General features: G+C 37.1%; 1 protein-coding gene across 3 annotated transcripts in view; it reads right to left on the minus strand.

Annotated features, from left to right (window-relative positions):
- Positions 1 to 27,146, minus strand: part of Syt1 (synaptotagmin 1) — a 514,933-nt gene that overhangs the window by 132,118 nt on the left and 355,669 nt on the right. For 2 of the 3 annotated variants that reach the window (XM_015993274.3, XM_076553877.1), the window contains 4 exons: positions 18,211 to 18,395; positions 11,970 to 12,092; positions 8,109 to 8,276; positions 4,880 to 5,047 (listed from right to left, as the gene is read on the minus strand). In XM_015993274.3, coding sequence (XP_015848760.1) covers positions 4,880 to 5,047; positions 8,109 to 8,276; positions 11,970 to 12,092; positions 18,211 to 18,395 — 644 coding nt within the window. The remainder of the gene's footprint in view (positions 1 to 4,879; positions 5,048 to 8,108; positions 8,277 to 11,969; positions 12,093 to 18,210; positions 18,396 to 27,146) is intronic. The other variant, XM_015993276.3, reaches the window with a different exon arrangement.

A 27,146-nucleotide genomic window follows, 5' to 3' on the forward strand; every position in this document is an offset into this window, starting at 1 on the left:
AGAATCTTCAATTATTAAACTTTTGTTTAGGGGATCCATTATGTGAGATTTGGAATGTATCTGTCTAAAACTGCCATCCTATGTATACTACTGGGATATTTCAAGTTGTTTGCTCTTTAAAAAAAATATTTTTCTTAACCACTTGATAAAGCTGACAGTATTTATTTTATGCATTAAAATAAAATTAGTGATTGAAATTTTGGTCAAAGAGACACCACTAAAACACCAACTTGAATATGCTTCTGTAGGGTAAAGTGAAATAAATTCCAAATCCCAAAGAATGGACACATAGATACTAAAAATCCTGATGTGTATCATGGCCTAATATACTATAAAATACCTCTATACTGCTAAGTGATATCTATTATACCATAGATTGATTTAACAGCAAAAAACTTTCCAGGCCTGGTAAATTTGGATATGGGTCATATTATTTGAATTCTCCCTAAAACACGTTCTTATATTCCCCTGGGTAAATTTTCATGTTTCAAGCAGAGACTTACATCACTGTTGAACCTTTACTGTTAAAACTAACCTAGAAGGCTCTACATGAATCACAGAAACAGGTTGAAAATGAAGATTAGGAGACAGTGGGAAAGAGACTGTGAACAGGACATTACAAAAAATGAGTGGGATACAATCGGTCACGTTTGCAATTGTCCACTCAAAGTAACAATGGTGATTTTCCTATGTGTCTGTCCTGCCCCGGGAACAGTAAGGGCAGCTCCAGCCTGGAGGCATATTATCTATGTGTTCCTGAAAGGCTGTGGATGTAGGTGAATGTTTCCAGTGCATTTCCTAAAGGCGATGGTCTGTGAGTGACAAGCAAGGCTACTGCTGTTGACAGATCACTTAAAACTATTTCCAATCAGAGTACTTGTTTGTTGGTATATGTTGGGGGAACGGCCATGAGAGCTTGACTTGTCATCTACTTTCTAAATGTGCTTAGAAACAACATCAAATGTTTCATGATCTTTGGCCATAAAGATGCTGTAAGAAATGACTTTAACTCATTTCAAAGAACTACCAAGTAATTGACCACTGGAAGCCAGAATCTGCCATGTGATTGAATATGTATTCTCAAAATGCTTTTCTGTGAAGTAAATGTTTTTCTAATTAGGCTTAAAAATGTGAAATTTTCTTGCAAAATTGATTTTCCATTAAGGACCTAAAGTAGTTTCTCTTCCCTTCTGCCTGGGTACTAATTAAATTATGTCCCAACTTGTTTTAATTCAGCAATCAATTTTTTTCCCATTTGCACTGGATTATGGAGCCTCATTTAAAAAGCACTCTAACGAATTCACACAAAGAGAGGTGATAGACTTACTTTCTACCAGAGAGAAAACAGAGCCAGGCCTGAGAGCTTGCAGCCATCGGGGCAAATGTGCAAACGAAGAAAAAAGACTCAGGTGTTTTCTACTGCTGTGTGTTTCTTCTACCATTTTAGAGACGAGATGAAAAATAAGAAACAAAAATGTCAAGGATGAAAATGCACTGATGTCCTTAAACTGAATGCAGGAATGAGACAAATTTTAAACTAGGCAATTTATAAAAACAAAAATGCAGTCATAGTTGTTGACTGTAGTATTTGGAGTAATGTAGGAAAAATACTAAATGAGTAGATTATTCAGAAAGTATGATGGTTAGTTCCAGATGTGACCTTGGGTGACATGAGAAATTGTATTTTGAGTGATCAAACAAAGAAGGAAAATGTGAAAAATTCAACATAGACAGCCTGATGAATTCATATTGGAAGCCTTTTAAAAATGGAAAGAAACCATATCTATTGATTATATGGAATGATTTTGAGGCTACACATACTGAGAGGAAAATTGGATAAAGTTAATGGTTTTATATGTAGCCACCTCTTGAGAGAAAGGTCGTACCGTCTCCAACGTCAAATTCCACCTTCCTCTGTTGCAAAACAGGGAGTACAAGGAGTGGGGATAGTCAGTCATATTACACAAAACAAACAAACAAAACATGGCAGTGAACCAAAACCAGTGGGCAGCTTGGATGGTGTGCATTGGAGGAATGCTGTGGACTAAATGGAAACGTCACCAGCAATGGTATCTAACACTCGAAGTCTAGAGAGTGCCACAGCTCAGAGTCTCCTCCTGTCTGAACCTGTGCTGTCGTGTGTTCCAGCCAAAGCTTTCACACTAGCCCATTGCCCATCCCTTTCTAAGTTGCGTACACATTAATCGGTCACTAAAATAGCATGCCATCCTTTTGCTTATGCAAGCACTTCATACTTCATTGTCTTATGACTTAAGGGTTGTCAACTTCCTGGTAAGACACCCTTACCTCATTCTATGAACACTTCAGGCATAGAACTCTGGTCTAACCTGCTTCTATTCATGTCTCTGGTTGAAGAGCCTCCCATGCATACATTTTTTTTAGTTTCAAAGTTGTTCCTTTAAATCTTTCCACTCACTATGGCATTGAAATGACATTTAACACTGATAGGTGAAATGAAGATCAGGAACACAATAGCTCAAGTGGAAAACAGGAAAATAGTTTTTTGAAGTCTTGAAAACTGAAGTTAGTCCAAGACTTCAGCTTCTTCACACAATTATTTTTAACAGAAAAAGACACAGCACATATCTCGGAGAACAAGGGATTCTTGTGATATAAAAAGTAATTGGGTCTTATTTCCCTTTCTATGAGAAAGTGTCTACCTGCATCTAGTCATGCCAAGATATGCTTAATGATATCTATTTTAGGAAGTTTCCTATTTCACAATAGAGAAAATGGCCTCTCCATTGGAACAAAGTTACTCTTCCTGAGTGAAGACCAAAGAGGAATGTGTTTCAAGACCAAATGACAATGGTCTGTTGTTTATCATTAAAAACATCCAGGAGCTTTCAGCCAACACAATGGTGGTGAGAAAAAGAGTTGAGGTGATACAGATGGAGGCAAAGGATGAGATTAGGAAAACAATCACTCACTCCTCTACTGAAGAGTTACCATTTGCCGGTCTCTAGGTGAGGAGTTTTACATTCTAACTATCTTATAGTGTAGATAATGTAATGCCACCTTTCAGAATAAAACAATGGATCTGAAAGAACTTAAGCGACTTAAGTGTTCTAGGTACCAGGGCTAATAAAGAGATTAGCTGGAATTGAAATGATGAAGAATTTTGACTGTAAGCTAGGTCTTTCTCCAGAAACCAGTTTAGTTGGTGATATCAAGGACAGGTAGGAGGTAGAAAAAGAGGCCATAGAAGACTGTTATATGCACCTACTGTTTTCGTTAACAGTACAGGAGCACTTTTCCAGGAATCTGGTAATTACTATTTTCAGAATGAGTTGTTCTCCATGATTTGGATGACAAATGTCTTAAAGAAGTTATGGGAGATGAGAACGGTAGAGGAAAGAAGGGAGTACCAAGGGGGAGAAGGAAAGTCTTTGCCTACCTAGATCAAACATACTAGTTTAGTGTTAAGTCTTAAAATCTACATTTACTCAAGAAATTTTTGAAAGAGGGAGTACAGACTACCAGGAAATTTTCTTAAATGCAGGCAAAAAACTCATTGGGTGTGATTGCAGAATCCTACATCATGAACCTGGTAAGAAGTGAGGCCCATGAACCCTGGACAAGTGGTCCTTGCCTTGTTAGGTATAAGTGGGTCATATTCAACCAATTAGCCAAACAAAAGCTAGTTAATTAATGAATACCAGCCAGCATGCTACTTTCAAATAAAACATAACAACTCATGAAATATCTCACTACCTTGTTGTTTAGAAACATGATTACTGAATAGCCGGCTTTCTCATTACATGTGTGCTTGAGTTGACATCAATATTAGCCCACTCCTCAGGAAGAGTTATGTAAAATCATGAAAGTTGAAAATTCAGGATTTTTCTTGGATTGGTGAATAATCACAGCAGGGCAAACTCTGATCTCAATATTAAAAAATGCCCTGTTTGATTAACATAATTTCCACAAAGCAGAGCTTTAAATCATTTGCTCCCTTTTGTACAACAAATTAGCAATTTTCAAGCTTAAACTAAACCTAATCTCAATATACCATGATAAAGCTTTTCATATTCCATTAAGGGTATGGAGTTAGCAGTGGGAGCCTGAGCAGGATCCTCATGGTAATGAAGGAGGCGGAGTTTCACTCTCTGGTCTATGTGGCCCATAGTACCAAATGTTAGAGATCCTAGATGACCTGGGCTGTTTGTGGGCCCCTGGGAGAGTATCTGCCAGTATCCTACTGTGAAAGGAGTTGTTTAGAACTGGGAGAAGCTAAGGGGCTGCTTGTTTTTCTAATATTAGCTGCTGAGACATTCACACAGAAAAACACCCCAGCTGGGCAGGCATAGCACAATCAAACAGAATTGGTTACTATGGAGTGTAAATGCACTACAGATATTGAACTTTAAAAAAAAATGTCAGAAAAATACTGGGCAAAGCTCTTAAAACTAGGAAGAAAACAATGTGAACAGTACTATGAAGATGTGAGTCATTAAAAAAAATGGACTTAATATCAGCTTTCCTGTGTTACAGTTTTTTTTAGCCCATTATGCTTTGATATCTGCATGAGAAACAATGAAAAAGTACCCTTTCATTTCACTGTAATAGTTCTAAAACCCATGCAAATGCAAAATGATTGCTCACTGTCCTTTTAAAGAAGGGGTTGCTTATATTCCCAGTGCATGCATCTCTCTATTGTCTTTTAAATTCCACCCAGAGGTCCTGAACATACTGCAGCAGGGTCATACAGTCCCTTTGACTCTTGTTTTGGCAGCTGTCAGTGTCTAAAGGCCCATGTCCCCCTCCAGGAAGATCATCTCTTTATGGTTTAGTATTTGAACAGCAACAGGTGAATGAATACAACTTGCCATGTTAGAAATACTACTGATTTCCCTACCTCTTCCTTCTCAGCGCTCTGGAGATCACGCCATTCCTCGGTCACGTGGCCAAAATCCACAGTGTTCATAGGAACTTTGAACTCTCCAATGATGTCATGCTTGGAGAAGCGATCAAAATCATACACCGCCATGACCAGAGTTTTGCCACCTAATTCCGAGTATGGCACCTGCATGAAAGGACAGGAGGGAAAAACATTTGGTCACAAAATGCTTGAAACCTGCTATTTCTATACAGCTGGTAATATGTATACTGGAGAAACAGAACAGGATTTCTTCCTCTACTGAGTCTTTTAGCCAACTGCTTGAGCTTGAGATACTTGGGAGAAAAGGAAAACTGCTCTCGCGGTTTATCATTTTATTCCAAGGTGTTCTAGAAGCAGTTGGTATTATCACCAATGGAGCTTCCTATTAGTTATGCTCTAAATACTTCATGATCAATGAAAGAATAAGGAACTCAATTGTATTTGACTATATAACTATCTCTTGCAAAATAATATTGTTATAATTGTTTCAAAAAGTTTCAAGTCATTTGGATACAGTTTAATGGATACCACTTTTTCAAATCTAGACAAGTGATTCTCAACCTGTGGGTTGTGACCCTTTGGGTGTTGAATGGCCCTTCCATAGGGGTCCCTTAAGAATACCAGAAAACACAGATATTTACATTGTGATTCTTAACAGTAGCAAAATTACAGTTATGAAGTAGCAATGAGAATAATTTTATGGTTGGGGGTCACCACAACATGAGGAACTAACGATATTAGAAGGCTGAGAACCACTCACTGCTCTAGACCATAGTTAAATGAAGGATGACTTTTCCAAAGCTAGGCTAGTAGTCTAAAAGGATCTAAATGAAATTCACAAAGTGCCTCACATACTTTCTAAAATAATTTAGTGATTGACATGAGCTGACTAGAAAATTGATGTTTTGAATATCAGAGATTCATTATAATGTGGCTCTTGAAGTTCATTTGTAAGTGTGATACTCGTTAGCATGAACAGAAGCGAAAGGCCAAGAACAAATGAATTCTCCAGCTGTTCCCAAATACATTTGGGACAGATGTTATGGTTTGTGAAGTTTATTAGTGACATTTTTAATATTCAGGGAAAGCTGTGGAGTCCAAGTAAGCTACACTCCAGTAAGTGGGTAGAAATGTTTAATTGAGGGGCTGTTTAGGCTTGTACTAGATATGTGATCAATTTTTATACATGTACTATTTTATCAGCATGAATGCTGTCTTACACCTCAGAATACATTTCTCAATTAACTGGAACATTTCTTAATTACTTCTTACTAAGAAGAGGAAGGGATGAAAGACTACTTGACCACTTACGTACAAGAAACTTGGGTTTCCTAAAGAATGTTTTGTCATTTATTATAGTCAAAATCAGGTTATTTTCTAAAATCCTATGAATAAAAATTAAGTATAATGTTTTTCTACTTTAGGAAGAATCTAACATAAACTGGAAAGATCTGAATTTCAGTAGAATTGGCAAAATTTTGGAGAGGGAGTATAGAAACCCTTAAAAATTGAAATTGTATTTCTTGAATATTTGAAGTAGTCCATGTATTGTCTGTGTTTTGGGTCAGGAAGACCTGGGGCAAATGAACTAACTCAGCTTCTTTAGTTATCAAACCACAGCAAAGAAGTCTGCACTCAGTGGAGGCATTTTGAGAATGAGTGAGAATATTTTAAACATCTGGCCCACTGGAGGCACTGAAGAATCATTTATTATTATTACCCCTTTCCAGTGGAATTTTATTTTAGACGAAAGAAGAGGAATTTATTTTGGGGCATGTTGTTAATTTGAAGTACATTTAGCTGTGCTTGAAAGCCGATCTATAAAGTCAGTTATGCTTCTATTTTTATATTGCATGGCTGCCTGGCATTTCAAGATACAGTTTATAATGTGTACTGGAGAAATCACATATTTCTTAACTGTCCCCAAAATAATTATACTTTGAATATATATATGTATGTTATGGCCTGATCTACTTTCCTGAAATCAAATAATGTAGAAATTATAAAGGTTTATAGAATTTTACAAATTTGCTTCAAAGAAATAATATGCAAATAATAGGGGAAGGCACTACAATATTATTTCAAAATCTATTAAGATCCATTTAGAAATTGCTGACCTAAAAAGATGGCCAGATAAAAAGCGATTGACTACTCTTTACAAGATCTTAAGTGATTGATATTTAACTTATTTAGTATAGGACCAATAATGACTTTTTTTTTAAGTCAGGATTTTCCAGACTCTTAGTAATGCTATTTTAATGGTCCAGGCAAAGAAAAACTAAAGGATTTATGTATTTAAAACTCAAAAACTTCAAAGAAGAGAAAGACTGTTCTTTTATGAAATTGCAAACAAGATTTGAAGAGGTGACTCATGGCCCCGTTTTATTTCCCACTGGAATGTTTGCCAACACAGGGCACGTGTTATTGCTAAGCCTGGCTGGTGGACAGGGTAATTTGAATCAGCCTGCTGGCATATTCACAGAAATTTCATTTTTTAGAAGTGTATTGTTCTACGGAAAATATTTTAAAATAATTCCACATAAAGCACTGTTTGTATGAATGACTTCAAGTGAAGGGTTATAAGGTGCCTTGTGGCTTGCAGGGCATGTCATTTTGATGAGTTGTCATAGGGTCAGAATGTCTCTTGGTTATTGTTTGTCAACTGATGTGTCTCAACATGATGAAGAGCACCAGAGAAGAGCCTAGAGCAAAGGAATGCTGATAGAGAAGCCCATAACCTTTTTATTGCTAGGAGGAAGAGTTTTAGATTGTTCAAACCTCCCCATGATAGCATGGTAAGCACAGGAGAACAGCTCCCTTCAATCTGACTTCAATAGTCCTTATAGACTTGGTCCCTTTTTCAGAGCCTTGGAAACTCTGGAAAATAATAGCTTGGCCTTTATTTTTTGAGGCAATGGGGTGCAGTGTCAAAGTCCATTGAGGTCTACATGAGTAGACCTTGCTTTTTTAGGTGTCACTCTGATATTGAAAGATTCTATTCTGAAAATACATAGCCCAAACCTACAATGCAGACTCTTCATTAGACTGAAAATTTTAATTTTCAGTAAAATATTCCAAATACAAGTGTGGTGAATTCTAGAGTGAGTTATCCATGCTTATGCTTCTGTGTGAATCAGGATGAAACTAGTATTTCATCTAAAACAATGAAGGAAAAGCTATACATAAATTCTATCCAAAAATTTACCTTGAAAGTAAATTGTTCATTGAAGACAGGGTTGAGGGTTTTTCGGTGAACTTTTGTCTCAAATTTCTTCTTTTTGTCAGGGAGCAGGAACACTTTGACGTACGGATCAGATGTTCCCCCCATGTCCAGGGCAGGAAGTTCAGCAGCTTGGATGATCCCGACCAACAGCTGAAATGAATAACAATGAATGAGCAACACAAAGGATGGCCATTTGGAGGAAGACTGATTTGTTCACAGTGTAGCACACTGTGATGTCCCCCGGTTCCCTTTGCTTTTAGTCAACTTCTATTCTCAAGAATCTGAATACAGAGGGCCAATGCAGCGAGCTTGGTAGACTTCAGAAACTGAATTATGACAGATGTGGGCTCTAGGAAGCCTCGTTTTAAGTACAAAAGAGGCTTTTTAAAGGTTGCTGATTACAGTTAAATATGGAATTCATATTTGCAGAAGGGTTGCAATCAAATAACTTCCCAGTTGCTAAAAGCTCTTATGCTTGGTTTTTCTTTTCAGATCATGCTTTATAAGTGGAAAGAAGTCGTTAAACAACCACTGGTCTGTAATTGCAAAGCACAGAATTTTTTATTTTCTGAAGTCTCAGAGCAGCTAGATGGAAATTTCTTAGTCACTGACTAATATTTTGAAATAAAAAATGAGAGCTTCATGTTTCTATCCCATTTGACCTGTTCTTGTATGATATCTGCATTTTTTTCCTTATTTATTTATTTTTTCTGAGACAGGGTTTCTCTGTGTAGTTTTGCACCTTTCCTGGAACTCACTTTGTAGACCAGGCTGGCCTCCAACTCAAAGAGATCCGCCTGCTTCTGCCTCCCAAGTGCTGGGATTAAAGGCGTGCACCACCACCGCCCGGCGATATCTGCATTTTTAAAACCTTGGCTTATGATAGAATAATTTCTAATTATCTAAGAAAGTTTGCATTTAAATGTAGGATGGGAATAAAATCTATCATTTTTTTCTCAAAAATTTGAATATCCATATTAAATAACTGTTTTTCATTTTTCCTAATACAGTAATTTTCTCCGTACTGTATTTTTTAACCAATAAAATTCTCACTTATTAAATTCACTGGGAATATTAAAATGATGTGGCATTATTATATTAGTTTATTTTAGATAAAAATCTTATTCTATAGCTCAGGCTGGCCACACAGTTGTGGCAAACCACCTGCCTCAGTCTCTCTAGTACTCAGATTCTATCTTGTTAATATGAAAATATTAATATAATATGTTAATAAGAAAAAATGTGATATCCTGTAATTACAAGATTCTTCAGTAAATGTGGACACACCACAGGTTTTCACTATAGGACCTGAATATGTGAGTCTGAGTTTTTAGCCAATGGAGTGGATAAGCAATGCATTTCCCTACAGAAATTGCACCCATTTTCTGTAAAGTGACCCAGTGCATCCTCAGTGTATTTGGCTGCTTGGCTCACTTGGATCTAACTTGGATCCTACCCTGAAGGAGGAGTATGCTGTTTCCACTTTAAGGCTTCATTGCCTAGTTTGTGGCATTGCCTTTCAGCAGGAGCAATGAGCGCTGGAAGGCAGGTATACCAACAGAGACATGGCCCAAGAACAGCTAATGGAAGCACTAGATCATAAACACATGATTAGGAAAGCTCACAGTCTCTCTGTTATAAGTAATACTCTATTTCCTCATTTTCATTTTTGCAAATGATTTTCTTTTGGGCAACATTACAAATATAACTGAAACTTGGTAAAAGCGTGATTATTGTAGTTTAGAGACTTGAGTCTCTTGTCATTAGAGGATGAAGTGATTTCCTCTAACATTCCTTTCACATTCTGTTTAAATGGAATACTCCATTTTCCCACCACAAAAGCTTCTTAATTCAAGGATTTTAAGACTTTTTTTGGTTTGGGTAAACAAATACTCATATTTGACTACAGCCTTGTCTATAAATTTCCTCAGATTTTACCTTCCCTAACTCATAGGAATCATATGAAGATGAAAACTAGCAAGGAACATTTGTAATTAAAATCAATGCATGGTATTTATCAGTAAAATCTTTTAGACCATCATAACAAAATGCATATATTTGGACTGAATGATGAAAACAGAGTAGTAAATATACACATTATTTTTGGGTAAAACAGAATCAATTCTATTCTTAAAAGTACTGTTGGATTGAAGACATGGTACTTGCTGTCTTTCCAGAGGCCTGGGCTTCGATTCCCAGCACCCAGACAGCAGCTTATAACCATGTGTATGTAACTCCAGTTCCAGGGGATCCAACATCCTCTTGTGATCTCCATAGCCACAGTGTACATATGTGGTACATATATATACAAAAAATATTTAGAAGTTTCAAAATTATACCTAATCAGTATGAGATGCTACAAGATTTCTACTGGGAAATATGAGTGGAGAAAAAGGAGGGTAAATAAAGGCATGTTAAAAAGTTGGAAACCTTCACGGTAATGTAATATAAGCTAACCTTTACCTTTCCTGGATTATGTAAATAATAAGTTACTTCGCACCCAACTAAATCCTAATGCTCACATTTTTTGTAGAAGTAGTAGAAATGACTTGAAATGTATTTAATTCTAAGATGTTAATGGTCTCCATATAGTCCTATATAAATACATACTTACCATACCTAAACCCAATATGCAGGTATCTGGAATATATCATGAAATAACTAGTCAGGGCTATAATAAAGCTGATCAAATAAAAGCATTTTTAAATCCCACACATCCTTCAAGGGGGCTACTCTGAAGCTTCAAAGACCTGGACTATCAGCCCCCAAATAAAATACAGAATTGCTGCCACTGCTTCCAACTCTGACTTTGGACATCAACCATCAAAGCCGACTGTTAATGTTTGATTCACTTACCACTCACTGCTCATCAAACAGGGTACCACTAGCATATGCTGCCTTCCAGTAACCCTACTGAGGTACCATCCTTCCTCTCCCAGCAAAGGAAGAGGGATGCAAAATGAGTGGGAGATCTCTGAACTCCCTAGGAGCTCAAGGGCTACATTCTGAACTCAGCTTATTCTGCAGAGACTCAGAAAGCAAAGGGATAGTTATTAACATTATGGATCTTACCTAGAAGGGTTTTTGAAGGCATTTTCCACACTGGGAGCTACCTGGATAATAGCTACTCAGTGAAAAGCGGCTACTGTTGTCACTGATCTCAATGCACCCCGCCACTTTTTGAGAAATAGAAGTAGGGATGCTTTTTTTTTTTTTTTTTTTTCAGTCTTTAGTCTTGTCATTTCTGGGCAGCCTTCTTGGGCTCTGATAATCAAGCTGCTGATCTTCCTGCATTGACAGAATTGCTGTCTAGTCACTTGAGGGACTTTCACCTTGCATCATGGTGTTACACATAAGGTATCACTGCCTTTAAGAGCCAGAAAGCATTGCCCAGTGTTTCCTTCTTTTGTTGCTTACCCAATTTATTTCTCGAATGTGGGCTTGGATGGCAGCTCGTCCCAAAGGCCCCTGATATTGTTTGGGATCTAAGTCTATACAGTTCAGGGAAGGTGGTTCCTATTCACACTGAGGGACCTGTTGGGACGGAGCTGGCTGGGAGCTCTCTGCAGCAGACCGATGGATGGCTTGGAGTTCATTTGTATTCTGTCTGCCCCGTCAGTGCCACGAGTAGATGTAATTGGCCGAATACTGTGAATTCTAATTACCAGAAGTTAAATTAGCAGCTAGGGGACTGCCTGTACTTAGAAATGATTTCATCAATAGCTTTGATAATTGCATTTTTCCCCTCACAGCAAACGAAATGTTTTAAGAAGAGTATCTTGCTTCAATTGCTACTCAGTCATTTCAGAAAATGTAATGGAATTAGACATTTTCCCCTCAGACCTGGTTATTCTGGAAATCATAATCCAGGGAGTATTGGAGCTTTCCCAGTTTTTCCTCTTCCTTGGGTTCTTCCTTTTCTTCTCCATCAGTCAGTCCGGTTTCAGCATCATCATCCTTCAGGGCCTATGAATAGGAAAAAGAAATTCCCATGAATTTTCTTCAAAGTCCAAACTAAACTGGCCATACCTCCAAGCTGTTTGAAGCAAGCACGATGATGCTGAAATCTATTTGTCTAAGACATTCTCATTTGTTGCTTACACATACATATGTTTTTAAATTTCACTTGTGCATGGACCTTTGCCTCCCCCATCAGCAAGCGACATGGAAGCAATGGAAGAAGCCCCCCTCAGAGTACAGCAAGCAAAACGATAAAATTGTTGCAAGGAAAATGTCAACTTGGTATTATCCTTGGCTCTGATTACATTGTCTCTTTCTTTCTACTATGATAGACATGCTCGTTTCCAGGCTGGGTTTCACATTCTCGTAGCTGCAGAGGTGCTCAGCATCATGTAAAACATCGTTGGTACATGCAGTGGAGAGATTCATATGGAATGCACGGCCTTATGTTGCCTTATTGCTTGTGCCGAAGATGGCTGAGTGACCGTCAGGAAATGTAAATTCTCTGTGTTTCACATAGATGGTTGTAACATTTAAGAGAAAACATGCCACCAGCAAATGCATGTTTAGAGAGAAGTTCACTCCATTTCCAGCTGAACATTATCATTTTATTTTCGTAACAGCTCCACAGAAAGCAAGGCTGAATTAAACTGATTTGACTTTATTTAATATCAAAGACAAGAGCTATGTTTGTAATTTTGGAAAAACTTATATGTGTATAAAATTCCTTTTGCATTAAAGAACAGGGCCATGGTACTAGACTCAAAAAAGCTAAACAATTAAACATTCTTCAATCTTAATGGTAAAATATAAATTAAAATATTTGAAAGATCATTATGTCATAAAATATACAAAATTTCTATACTTCAAAAATTAAAGTATATAAAATTTTCCTAATATGTAAAAATTATTCCAGATATTTCCACTACAAAGGTTTATAATAGTAGATTCCTTATGGGGATATATATATATATATAAACTCAGGTATGTTCATTCTTCACAATTAAAAATTATAAAAAGTTCCATTTCTCTGTTTATTAGTATGTTTGAAAAATTAAAAGTCTTTATATTAGCCATTCACATATTTTGTTCTGGTCACTGTACATTTCTCTTGGTCATTTTTCACTTGTTTATAATGAGCAAATGTTATCCATTTCCTTCTCCTATCTCATTTTTCTTGTGTGTAAGCAGCTGCAGAATCTCACAGAAATTGAAATAAGGCATGTGAGCCGTGGACCGTCTTAAATCTCTGACAACACTGAAGAATCTTTACTATTCTATAACTACTGTCAGCTCTCAAGCTGATCTGAGAATTCTTCCAGAAGTCAAATATGAGAGTGTTAGCCAGGCTGTAAAGAGGCCCCAGGGCCATCAGACCATGGCTCACCATCTTGCTGTCCCTACCTACATGGACCTTTTCTCTGCCATCGTCATTCTCAGTGAAGAAGCTCCCTTCACTCATCACACAGAGACCTTAGTGGTGCTTGAAACGGCAACCCCGTCCCTGGATTTATAATGTCTTCCTGTTTGGGTCTTTCAAGCCAACCCTATAATGACCCCCAAATCTGTTTGCAGCCAGAATGACAGGGCTCATTGGTTCTGCTCTGATTAGAAGGACATCTGAGCAGAGTTGAGCGGCTGTTGCACGGGTCAATCTTTGTTTTTGACACAGCTCAGGAGTCTACAACGAGTCTGAAAAACTGAAAATTACCATTCTCAAATGTGGCTAGCCCCATACCACTTAATTTAGAAAGACTCATTTATACTTGGGTGCTTCCTTGAATATTAAAATAACCGTGTAAGAACCAAAGCAGGAACCTGAACAGTTACTGGTGAATGGCATTAAGATGTCCGAGTCTAGCTCGAACACTTTAGGCAGTGGACTCCATTTGTCCCTGAGAACCCTAGCTGTATATAATCTTTAGCACTGTCATAAAGGGTGTATATAGAAAACTACAGTTTAGGTAGTTTGCCTCCCTGTAACAGTTTGATTGTTTTCTTAAGAATAGAACATTCCTTAATGTACCCACTGACTGAAAATACCTACATGTCATTCCATTGCCACAGTAAAAAAAAAAATAAAAATCATGAATTTAAATACTTTTTCGAAAGTCCTTTCAGAGTTGACAATTTATATCTCATGTTTCAGCCCAATGCAATTTGAAATAGCCAAGATATTAAATCTCCTTTTCTCTGAGTGTTTTTTTTTTTTCCAGAGTAGAAGGTGCAGGACCGTCTCTGCAATTATTTTGCATGAAATGGGGCTAAATTTTTGATAATTTTTCAGTGCTCCTGTTCATCACTGAAGTGATTAAGTCTATTCCTGTCCCAGAGGCCGAGCTTCATCAAGATGTACCCTGTACCATCACATTAAATTCAGACCTATTAAGTCAGTAGCTATTATAATATCTTGAGTACAACATTTTTCCCTCCATAAGAAAAAAAAAAAAAAAAAAAAAAACCAAACCAAAACTCATGAACAGGCTTGTAAGCCCAGGAGCTCTGAAGTCAGGCAAATTGTTAACAGGGAAGCTTTGTTAGGAATATCAGGCCTTTTATTGAGTTCCCAGGTTTAGAAGGACATGCTTGTGGTTTGCTTTGACATTCAAAATTTATCTAGTCCACAGCCATCAAAAAAAAGTATTTGCTCATTCTAAATTACACCGTTCACACGGGATTTGGTAAGGCATGTAAAAAGGTAGCATGAGGGACTGCATTTCCTTTCCTCTCTATCTATGTATAACGTGCAAATCCTGTTCTATTTAGCCCAAGTTGACACTGTTTAAAACGATACACTTCATCTTTGCAGATCAGTTGAGTTCAGCCTTTTGATGTCAGAATGGGAAGCCCTCAGCTGTGGAGCCCAGCCACCAGCACTGATTAGGAATGGCTAGCAGCAGAAGAGACCTACCGCAAGGGACAGTCCAGAACAGTCATGAGACATAACACAGATAAGGAGGACATAGAAGGAAGAAATAGAAATTAAAATATCCACACACAGCAGTGAAAACCATGGAGAAATGACCGTTCTAAGCTTATGATTCTGTAAGTTACGATCATCTCCCCTGTATGCTTAGTGATCTCAAGATTCAAGATATTGAAAAATCCTAAATATGAATCTTTTGTTCTATCTCTCTATATATAGTCTGTCTGTCTGTCTATCTATCTATCTATCTATCTATCTATCTATCTATCTATCAAATCTATCTATCTAATTTATCTATAAGTATATCTAACATATACTATCTAGAGTTTACTTTTGAAGTCATTGCTGAATTTTAAGAGATTATTTCTTAAAGATTACAAAACCTTTCTAGAGAAGATATATAGCCATGAGTGTTAAAATTTGAATTTCTGGGAGTCTAGAAGGAAGTACTAACTTATTGATTGCCCTCAAGCCTATATAGCTTTAGGAGTTTTATCTAAAAACTGTTCCTGTCTGTCCTGTCTTTAAACGAAAGAGTCATATACTGATCTTATTTCCCTTCCCCACGTTCACTGTGATATGCTGCTTAAAGTATTTTGAAAATACAGTGTTTAAAAGTGAATTTCATTGGTATACTTTGGAGGATCATGGGACATCACATGACAGATCATTCTCCTAAAATCTGTGAATTCTATTTTTCATCTTTAGCCTTCATTTTCATAAGCTATTAGCTGTAGTGGGTAGCCATTCCAGCTCTGATCTGAAAGTTCCAATCCCCACTGAGGCTTCGGTAACTGTCAGGTCTACAAGGCAGGGCCAAGAGAGGGCCCTGAAGACCCGAGATCTGGATGTGCCACCTCTCTTGGTTCCTGGACCCTGGATGGTGGAGGTAGATAGAGCAGAGTTCTCTAGAGAAAACCGCGGGAATGCGACACACCTTCCCCAGACCCTGCAACCTACCTGTCCCTTCATTTGTAAGTTACGCCACTAAATAAACCTCCCTTTTAACTATGTGGAGTGGCCTTAATAATTTCACCAATAGCTATTAGCTATTTTTGTAAGGATTGGTTGATATACTGCTGTTACATGATTATCATCAGGGCATGATGATTTCACTATTCCAATTATATTTCATTCTATAAATTTAAAATTAAAAATCATACCTAGTTCAAGCCCTAAGTACATAAAATGGTTGGCTTAAAGTAATTAAAATCATTTTATGTGGTTGGAATTCTAAATACTTTGCTGTAACAGTAAGTTATTATCAACTATCACTGACTTTTTCCTAGTATTTCCTTATTTGATTCATATTTCTCTGCCCCTCTCCATCCAAATGAGTAGGAGACAGATGGGGAAATCACCATCAAGCCTATATGTGAGATCTTGGTCATTTATCCATGGTGTTATGGGGATAATGGCACTGTGCCATCAATTATACTAATACATCATACAAAACAAATCCACAAATGAAAATATAGCTTTCTTATCCTAGAAAGGAATGCTATAGTTACTGTTTAACATTTATCAATGCCTTTAAGTGTTAATTCCAGTACACAAGAAAATCACAATTGAGTTTTATGATAATTACAAAAATAACAGCACTATACATTCAAATTATTGTTTTCAAAGCTATTGCTAAAATAACATCCTTTTTCTAGCCCATGTTTATACAGGAAAGTTATTTCTATACTTAATTATAAAATGATTAAAAAAATCTGTGATCCTGTCTAAAAAAACCTAAATGAATAAAAAAGGAAGAAAAATCAGTATTAAATCCTACTTGCTATAACTCAAAATTTGCGCATCTACTTAACAAATTAAACATGGAGACAAATCCTGCTTAGTTATCTGTAGTTGTACAAGAGCTTCTGTAACTGATGAGAAACTGCTAGAGAAATTGAATCTTTGCTACCCCGAGCTCAGGCTAAAGCTCTCTGAGCATCAGAACGGATTTCACATCCATTCTATAGCCCTGAGACCAAGCTAAATTGCAGCGAATGAGAAGTGAGCACCTGGGAAGTTGCGGTCAATAGACACTACAGTGTCTTCCAGAAGGAGTTTCCAACTCCAACTGGGAAGGAGGGGCAGAACATGAGTGTGTGTAGGAAACTAGGAAGCTTATGTATGTACTATGAGCCTTGTATTAACACCTGATCAAATTGTTCTTAGGTTCATGTGTTAATGATTCAGTTAATAGTAATTAATACTATAAAACAATTGGAAAAAGTGCCTACACATGTTCCTATTTGGGAATAAATAAAACGTTATTTTATTTATTAAAACAAAATTATCTGATAGGAAACAATAACTATAAATATTTCTGTGAAAAAAATCTTTACATTCTGTTTCATGAGCTAAATTTTCTTTAGAAACATTTAATATAAGTGTTACTCCAAAATTAAAGAAACATTTAATACTTGTCATTAAACTTTACCTTGACTAAGTTGTCCAGCTGACATAGTTAAAAATAGGCAACAACATCAAAGCAACCCAAATATCTTCTCTATGCATGGGAAGACAGCTCGGGCACAGAGTTGATCAATAGCATCATGGTTCTAATTATGATCACTAATTGAGGAAATATAATTTTGTCTTTCAACTCTGTCTTGTTCTTTATGACTGGGCCCTATCTCCCTTTACCACACATAACTCATTATTTCTGGCAACTGCTGGCTGAGCTGGCAGAGTGTGTGGCAATGTTGGCAATCACCAAGCATGATGAAGTTACCTAACAGAGACCAAGGGCAGTGGATGAGTCAGGAAGAGCCCCCGGTCCAAGAGGGAAAGAACTCAGGTACCTTGTATTACAGTTTAGTTTAGTTTAGTTTTTTTTTTTTTTTAAATTCTAATCAAGATTGGCTAAGGAGATGGAATAAAAATGCTCAGGAATTATCTTATTATTCCAAGCCCATGAAGCCACACCTAATGGTGTAGAGTCCTCCCCTGGTTTTGTGTGTGTGTGCTTGCACGTACGCGTGTGTGTATACAAGAAAAAAAATAAAACCCACTAGACCTGTCTCCACTACCCTTTGGGAGACTCAGTAATGCCTGAAAGGACTGTCAAACATCTCTACAAAAGCAACAACAGTAGCCACAAGTTGTTCATTCCTGTGAGCATCTGGCATAAAAGAACAAAGCCCTTCCTGGTGACTTATCAGCTGAAGAGTGTACGGGGTAAATAAGGGGCGTGTGCATTACCTGATCTTTCATGGTCTTCCCTAGGTCTTTCACGTCCTTCATGTTAATGGCATTCTTCCCTCCCTTCTCCTTTCCCTTCTTCTTGTTTTTCTTTTTGAACAAACATTTCTTACAGACACAAAAGCAGCAGGTCACGGCGAGAAGGACCGCAACTATGGCTATGGCGATTAAGGCCCACGGTGGCACTGAAAGAGGAAAAAAAAAGAACATTAACAACAGAACTGGCTAACCCAGCGCAGCACACAACCATCCTTGCACTTGGATTTCCCCCAGGGCTGGCTCTGCTCCAGAGGGATTCTTCTCCTGGGTTTTATCGGCTCTGTTGCCTGGGCCTGGACTGTTCCTCTATCTCTGCATAGATCCCATGTCACCTCCCCCTTACGCCCCAAGTTAAGTTTCCATTAATTCATCTCTTCCTTTATTCAGAGCACAGCTCTCCAGCCAGTTTTCTGGGTTTGAACACTGGTTTCATCCTTTACTAGCTCTGTTATCTTTGACAAATCCGCTCTTTGCCTCAGATTCCTCATCTGTTCAGGAGAGGTAAAACTGGTTAAGTACCTTAGTGAGTCTTGGGAGAATTAGGTATTAAGATAGAGGGGCCAGCATGATCAAAGCTTAATTCATGTCAACTGTAATTATTCATCAAGCAAATACTAGATGTTATCTTAATATGTTATGGCATGGTCGAATGGGCAGACATTAGTCACACAAACAGAAAATCAAATGTAAAAAGTATAACCACACTGAAGGCAAGGAATAAGTACTTGGTGCCTTGAGAGCAAGCAGCTCATGGAAAGATGTAGAGGGCTTGGCTAGGTAGAGGCTACACAACTGCCCTGATTGCTTAATGGTTCTTTCTGTTTTCTTCTATATCAAGTCAAGAATATAGTGGTACCCATTTTCTTTAGCTGATTACAATGGCATCCAGCACACAGCAGGATGGTAGCTATCATTTCTTTATATTCAAGGATAGGATTCAGTAATGTTAGGAATCCTTAGGAGACATGAGATATATGAGGAGGGATATCAAAAGAAAGACAGACACCATGAACAGTGCTCAATGAGAACACACAGGGGATGGAGAGGAGGAAGTCGTGAGTTCTGGATAATAGAAGAGGTTGATTTATAGGCTCTGTTTAACATAAAAAAGTATATACAAAAATGCACATGAAGAGTTTTCTATTATAGTGGTCCAGTGTTACCAGTTAAAATCTTCCTTATTTAGCATCCATGTGTAACTGGCTTATAAAAAGCTAAGTTTCATGGGAATATTTGAGATCTAACTTTGTCTGGAATGGAATTATTCATGATTCAAATCACAGCTCTTCAAATTTATCAGAAGTAATTAGATTTGTCTGTTGTAATAAGAAAAAGACATTGGGCACTGAAAGAGTAAGAAAAAGCATAATTTTCTTTGAGCCGCATAAACATCATTAGTGCCAATGATTGTTGAACACAAGTCAGGAGTACTCTGAAAAAGTAAAAACACTTAAAATTAACCTCTCTTCAAAACAGAAAATCCACTCTTGCATGCTCTGTCTGCATTTAGCCTTGTAGTGAAGAAATCCACTTTGCATATTAGTGAATATTAGATAATAACCCAAGGACATATAAAATTACCACTTTTGATACCATGTTTATAGCCACAGAAATACTTGTGTGAACAGTAGAGATAGTTACAAACCCTAAGCCATGTTTTGCTAATGTTCTTTAGCCTACTTGAACAGTCCATGCTTTTTTTTTTAAAAAAAGTGGAAGTCAATGCAAGCATATGGAACCAATGATATTATTTGTAAGACTTCTCTTAGAGACTTCTACCTCTGATGATTGAATGAAACTCCTGCCGTGTGTGAATGGGAGGCTATGTGCTGAATGCACACAAGACAATGTTAATAATGGCCCTTCATTCTAAGTCTCATAAATTATTCTCCTAGTCGGACTTTTGTGAGAGTCTCTTAGAGAGCTACATAAAGGCCTCTTCAATTACAAAAGACAAGACTGAGATGATTTGACAAGTTCACACAAAGAAAATAAGTGGTAAGAGCAGAGGAACATTATTTAATCAAAGAAAGTTAAAGAGAGAGGAACATGGGGTCACAGGAAGAATTCTGAAAGAGTACAACTGGAGGTAATTTCAAACCACTGAAAAAGTTTCATTTTGGGACCTTCATTTCTTTTTTTTTTTTTTTTTTTTTTTTTTTTGGTTTTTCGAGACAGGGTTTCTCTGTGTAGCTTTGCGCCTTTTCCTGGAGCTCACTTGGTAGCCCAGGCTGGCCTCGAACTCACAGAGATCCGCCTGGCTCTGCCTCCCGAGTGCTGGGATTAAAGGCGTGCGCCACCAACGCCCGGCGGGACCTTCATTTCTTAAGGCATTATTGACTGCCTTATTTGCTTTTAGTTGATCTAATGTGCAGATTAATTTTAATGTATATAATATTGAATATTATAATATATAATATGATCATATATAATATAATGTAATATAATAACTAGAATTTTCCTCAAATTTATTATTGCCTTTAGATAGATTAAAAAAAAACACAAACAAACCCAAAATCTTACTCTAGCTATTTTGTACATCCATGCCAAAGGCAATAATAATGCACAGGAATAGCCATTTTAAATAAATGGAATTATTTGAATACGGTGTTTTCATTAAATTTTACTATTGAATAGAGACGTGGAATACTTTAGATTTAGCAAGTTCACTAAAAAAACACTATCCTCAGCATTCAGTTTTAGTATAGGGAGCAAATCTCATGGAATATATTTTGGATTATTGAAAATCTGCTTATTATGGTCTAACCACGGTGCTAGGACTTTCGCCACATTATTTCTTTTAATCTTCACAGCCATTTTGTTCATTATCACTTCAACTTTACATAGAAAAACTCAAGAGATTTAGTATTCTGAGAAATTTCAATGGCTTCAGGTTGTTCAGCTAAAAAAATGTGTAAATTAAAAAAAAGCATACAAAGGAAAAAGTCATGTCTGGTTTTGAGGCCTTTTTCATAGGACATTTTAAAGGGAAAAAAATCCAATAAAGCAAATAAACAACTGTCTCAAGTGTGGCCAGGAGCGATTTCCTTGGTATAAATACACTTCCATCAAAACATTGCTATTGGCACAGTGTTCGGCTGCAGCTTATCGCCACCAACTACCAACAAATGAAACTCCAAATCAGAATTGTAACATTTAACTCAAAGGCTTTCAGCAGAAAATAATATACAGGATGAAAACTCTGAGGACATTATTTTTAATTTTCTAGTTAATGGATTAGTTTTTCCTGTATTTCTTGACCTGAAGGTAAAAGGGTACATGAGAATTAAGCAGAAAGAAAACTTTTAATGATAGTTTAAGTTAGACCTAGGGGTAGGCGGAAAACAAGTCCCTCAATGACTTGAACTTCTTGGTTCTTGGAAGCTGTGAACAGATTAAGGACATTGGAACTTCCCTGCTCATACCCACCACTATGTTTTTCTTAGGTATGTTATTTTTGAAATGTCATTCTTTCTTTTCTTTAGTCATCTAATTATTTACTTTTCAGGCTTACCACACATATTAGCATTAACTTTTTTTAAATAAAATAAATAAAATCACTAGACACATTTGCTAAATTCCAGTGGGAATACTGACTATGTGATGTAATATATTGGGTGGTTTATAGTAAACTGGCATAAGATCATTTAAAATAATAATTAGTATTTTAAATCTGCATATCCTTGAAAACCATTTTAATATAGCCTTTTCCTATGCATGAAACACAGTTCCTACTGATTTAAAACTCAGGTTTTTGTAGAGTATTTGTGAGGTGAACATCGATATTGACATAGACAATGAAAATATTAGTTAACATTTTGAAATAAAGTTCCCTTAATAGGTTTGTTATTGGAAAATAAAATAGAACTGTTCCCCTCCCCGAAGAAAGATTACTCTTCTATGAAGGTAGGTACAAACTGAATAGTGAAATATGTAATCAAACACATTTGTGGGTACCTACTATGTGCAGGATCTTTTTCTCAAGATTGGAATACAAATTAACCAGGCTGTGTCTAATGCTGCATATTGATCTTTTAATTTTCTAGTGTTATAAGGTAGATGTCATTTGCTTCACTTAAGGGAAGGTAATTTCTCATTTTGTTAAACATAACATGCTGCATTTTCAGATAGGATCTACATGGGTTAATAGGCTCTTGTGTATAAATTTAGGCTGCATGGGCATATCTATTAAAATACTAGCAACTATTCTTTCTAGATTAAAAATACCAGAAAGATAATGAAAAAACATTTGTTTTTTCCAAGAGGGTTATGGCACAAAATAAATTTTGAAGAAAACTATCTACTTAAGGAACTCTGAAGAATTTCTTCTTCTTTTTCAACATGGATACTTTCAAATATAGGATCATGAACTGTAAGTTCCACAATCGCAAAGCTATTGTATAGCGTACATTTTTCAAAGGCGAATCTTTAGCATTCCCCAATAACTGCACCGAGCATTCGAGCTCCCAAATCTGAAGCTTGTCTGTCAGAATACACTACACTCAGATTCACAGGCTCAGTCATTCATACAGAGCACCCTGCTGTGGCCCAGGGATGCTTCGGTAGGCCTAATTTCCAAGGAAATTTGAGTGACTCAGAGATCAGCGCATAGCTTGTAGAAACCCCCAGCACCATGCTCTCTTCCTTCAGTAGGAGTAAGAACACTGCTGCGTTCTCCACCCCGGCTTTTCGTCGGGGCCCCTAAATTCTAGCTCCTTAGCTCCAACTCCCTCCTTCCTCGTTCCTCTTCCCTTCTTCCACAGCTCTTGTTTCCTTTCCAACACACCATCTCATGAATTTACTCTTCGGGATCTTGCTTTAGTTCAGGAGGTCAGAGCCATTGCTCACTGGAGGTTCCCCCCCCTCCCCATCCTTAAATCTCAGGCTTGATTTCACTTTTATGGTCAGCTCCGCACTCTGTCAGGTGCATTACCATTCATCATCTTAAGAGATCCCCTTAAATGCAGGTCCCTTTTTTCCTGGATGGGCTGCTGCTATTTCCTGCCTGGGAAATAGAAGCCTGTCCATTTGCACTAGTCTTAGACCAGCCAGAGACCTCAATACAACATGGATAATTTTGTTGCTATGGATACCACAAAAACCTTAGCAGTGACTTCAGGTATTTTCTGTATTTGACACGTCTCTATTTGTCCAAGGAAAGCCTCACTTCTGCACTCACATCTCTCTAATGAATTTTATGAATAAATTCCAGGCTTCTGAATTCATATATCACTGAAGCTTTTCGTCAACTTCTAGTTTGCCCCCAATTATCTGTCATCTTTCTAGATTATCATGATCCTCCAAGATGAAGAATACAATATGAAGATGGTTATTTTGCTATTAGCTAGTAGGAAGAAGAATCTATTGCAAAGCTTTGCTTTTGAAACTGTTTATGAATAATTTTTAAAAATACCAGGATAATCATCTTAGAAAGATTGGCACAAAACACAAGCAAAGCAATCTTTGTATGTTGAAGCTTTTCATAAATGAGAGAATTGCAAGTGGGAAAAATAAACACTGGATGTATATGGATTAAGGTATCATTAGTTACCTCTGGAGACAGAACATCAAATGCAAAATTGGGGAAAGTATACATAGCATGTAGAATGTAACTTAAGATAAAAACAGATAGAAGTCAGAAGGAAGAATTTCTTATTCTAAGCTAAAATGGATACAAATTGTTGGCATTTAGGTATTTGATACATTTTCTCTTCCTCACTTATTTGAATGAGGGTTTAGACTTCTTTTGTAACAAGACTTTCCCTTCAGAATCTGTTAAAAGTGTTAAATCTTCATTACGAAAAACATAATTTTGTGTGTGTGTGTGTGGTGTGTGTGTGTGTGTGTGTGTGTGGGGTGTGTGTGTGTGTGTGTGTGTGTGTGTGTGTGTGTGTGTGCTACTCTGAAAATACAATTTTTAGGACTTCATGTTCTCCCTGCCTCCTTCTCTTTGCTTATTTCTTTTGCTTTTCTAAACTTTTAATCTCACTAATTACCCGGTGATGACCCTCTTAAACCAAGCATTCATCAGAATAAAGACACCAAACTCTACATTAGATTTTTTTTTCTTAACCCTAAAAAATGAGACTACTTTCCTTGTAGAACATTCACAAACCCTTCACCAAATGGCACTCAGGGTCATCTTCTTAGGGACCCACTTTGTCTCTTTCCTTTTCCTTTTCTTTTCCTTTTTCTCTTTCCTTTTGTTTCCCTTTTCAGTTTCTGTCCCTGGCAACAAGCAGACTGGAAGATCTGTCCACGCAAGGATGCTACCGAAGTCATGGCAAGCACTGATGGGAACCATGCCTCTGGCTTTTCAGGGTCAGTCCACTTTGGTTACTCTCAGTGGCTACCTGGCACGCCAATGCCTGGTGTGATGGAGAAATGTAACCAAGTCTGAAATAATTGACTTAAAGAGTTTCATTCTTGTTGGGTAGCTCTAACATATATAAACCTATGAACATGACAGAACATGGAAAATGGCACATTAAATGGTACTTCTGGCCAAAGGGGGACTCGGCCTCTTTTTGTACACCAGTCCTCAAATACACAGTCAACATATGTTGCTTTGATATGCACAAAGCCACTGGCTCTTCTTTAGCAACATTTTACCAGGGGCTCCATCCCTTAATCTGATTTCAGATTTTACTGTGCTGTTGATCAATTTCATATATGTTGTGGAATAACTTGGGGCACTGACATTTCTCAATGCCATGATTAATTCTGACTGATGGCCATTCTATCTGCACATGGATTAATCAAACAATTCCATACAGTATCTATATTTATAACAGTCTGCTGTGAATGATAAGACCATATCTTCTCAGTACTGGAAGGCTTGAATTTGAGGTAGAAAATGATGTTTGGTCTTGGGTGGGTAAACTTTCTAGAGGATTTAGATAAGATGCAGGTCTGCCCACCAGCTTGCTGGTAGCAGGCTCCTGGGAGGAATGTCTTGGTAAACAGGAAGGATGCCAGGTGAGTTGGCAGAGATGAAGGCTGTTCCCCAGCTAATCAGTTCTCAGGCCTCTGAAAGTTCGTAGCAGGTTTCAATCATTCTGCAGACAACACAATTTTGTAGCTAAAGGGAAATCCATTTTTCTATGGGCCTTTTAGCAAGTTTCTCTCAAGTTCTGATTTCTAAGTTCAGACCTTAAAACAAGCTATTATTTAGTTTTTTTCCCCATTATAGCAGCTAATATCTTCTCACATTCTATATAAGAAAAAAAATTGAAATAAATAGCTTTTGGATTTTGAGCCTATTCATGTTGGTTCTGTTTTAATGTCTTGAACTGGTTAAAAATTTCTTTAATCTGTTTCCTGTCTTAGCAAAGATGCCCAAGGAAAATAATGTATTCTAAGAATGGAACACAGCTCCTGTTGGTAACTTGGGGGTAATCCAATATTTTATTATTAATATATGTTTCCTTTCTCAGCAATTTAATGTTATTAAGGTGAAATTGAGTTATGAGAAAAAGCATATCAGCTTAAGGGGTGGATCTGCTCCCTGCTCTTTTAACAGTTTCAGGCCATGACTATAGATAACAAGCAAAATCCCACTTTACTGAATCATATGCATTTTGGTAGAATTTTCCCCCAGCACACTGTACTTATTCTCGAAACAAGACTGCATAATTTTAGAAATCCCTGTAACTTGGAGAGTTGATTGTGCTGACAGGAGAATTGTGTGGCAGCTGTGTCTGAGTGGAGAGCTGGATGCCTGGGTCTTTCCAGGCAAGAAAAGGAAGCATCCGGCTCATTAACTTCATCACTACACAAAGTGACAGGTACACAACAGAACGAAGCTCCTTGCCTGTCTAGTTATCCACAGGATGTTTCACTTTGATTATCCAACGGATCCCTACTGCTCTAGACCAAACATTAATTTTCTTCCCAAACTGTTGTTTTCTGTTCCTTTCAATGTATTTCTCTCCATGGCCATTTCACACGTCCATTTCCCGAGCTGAAATGTTGTTTCTGCCTTTTTGTTTCATTGGCTCTTGGATATAAACTTTCATCTTTATTTTGTAGAACTCCCATGATCCTTGATTTATTTTCACCTTATCTAGTCATTCTTGTACATGGTGGATTTTCCCTTGGGGCTTATTCTTTTCTGTTTAAAAATTTATTCTTGTGTTTGGAGTTTGTCTCAGCCTTGCGACTGTCAGCATATGACCTCAAGGCCTTGCATGAATCATGCTTATTCTTAATGGTTCTTAAAGATTTCCACTAGGAATATGAAGTTCTGTTTGCTTTCTTTTCTTCACCAACACTAGACAGCTACTTTAAATGTCGATCTGGTTAATAACATGCATGAACCCCTTTACCTTGTATTCATCCACACTTATTCATGCTTTTTGACTTTTTAGAAAGAAAAATAATTTATTCATACATACTTACTTGGGCTGACTATTGTCTTTACCATGGGAGAAGCTACCTAGAGTGATATGGTTTCTCCCTTTGCTTTGCTTCTTGAAGGTTTCAGCAAATGCTTATTGAATTATAAAGAATAATTAGAGGCAGAGAGAGCCCTTCTTAAATATTGTGAAGACATGGCTTCTTTGAACACCCTTTCCCTGTTTTCTTTTAGTATTTCAGTCAAAGCTTGATAAAACTTCAAAGCTATAACAGTTTTCCAGATACTTCAGGAAAAATTGTACATTTATTCTTTTTATTTTTCAGAGATCATGGAATGACTCTGGAGCTCACTGTTCTGTCAATGATTTATCTTAAATGACTTATCTACTCAAACATGGCCTATTGAATGTATATTTGTGATAATAATATGGCTTCCTCATGCAAAATCTGCATTGTTAGTATACTAGTTTTTAGTTTTGGAGGTGTTTCCCCCCTTTGAGACCCTTTTACATAATCTCAACTTGTGTGACCTTATGTAT

The sequence above is a fragment of the Peromyscus maniculatus genome, chromosome 18 (genome assembly GCF_049852395.1).
Source record: "Peromyscus maniculatus bairdii isolate BWxNUB_F1_BW_parent chromosome 18, HU_Pman_BW_mat_3.1, whole genome shotgun sequence".
NCBI lineage: Eukaryota > Metazoa > Chordata > Mammalia > Rodentia > Cricetidae > Peromyscus > Peromyscus maniculatus.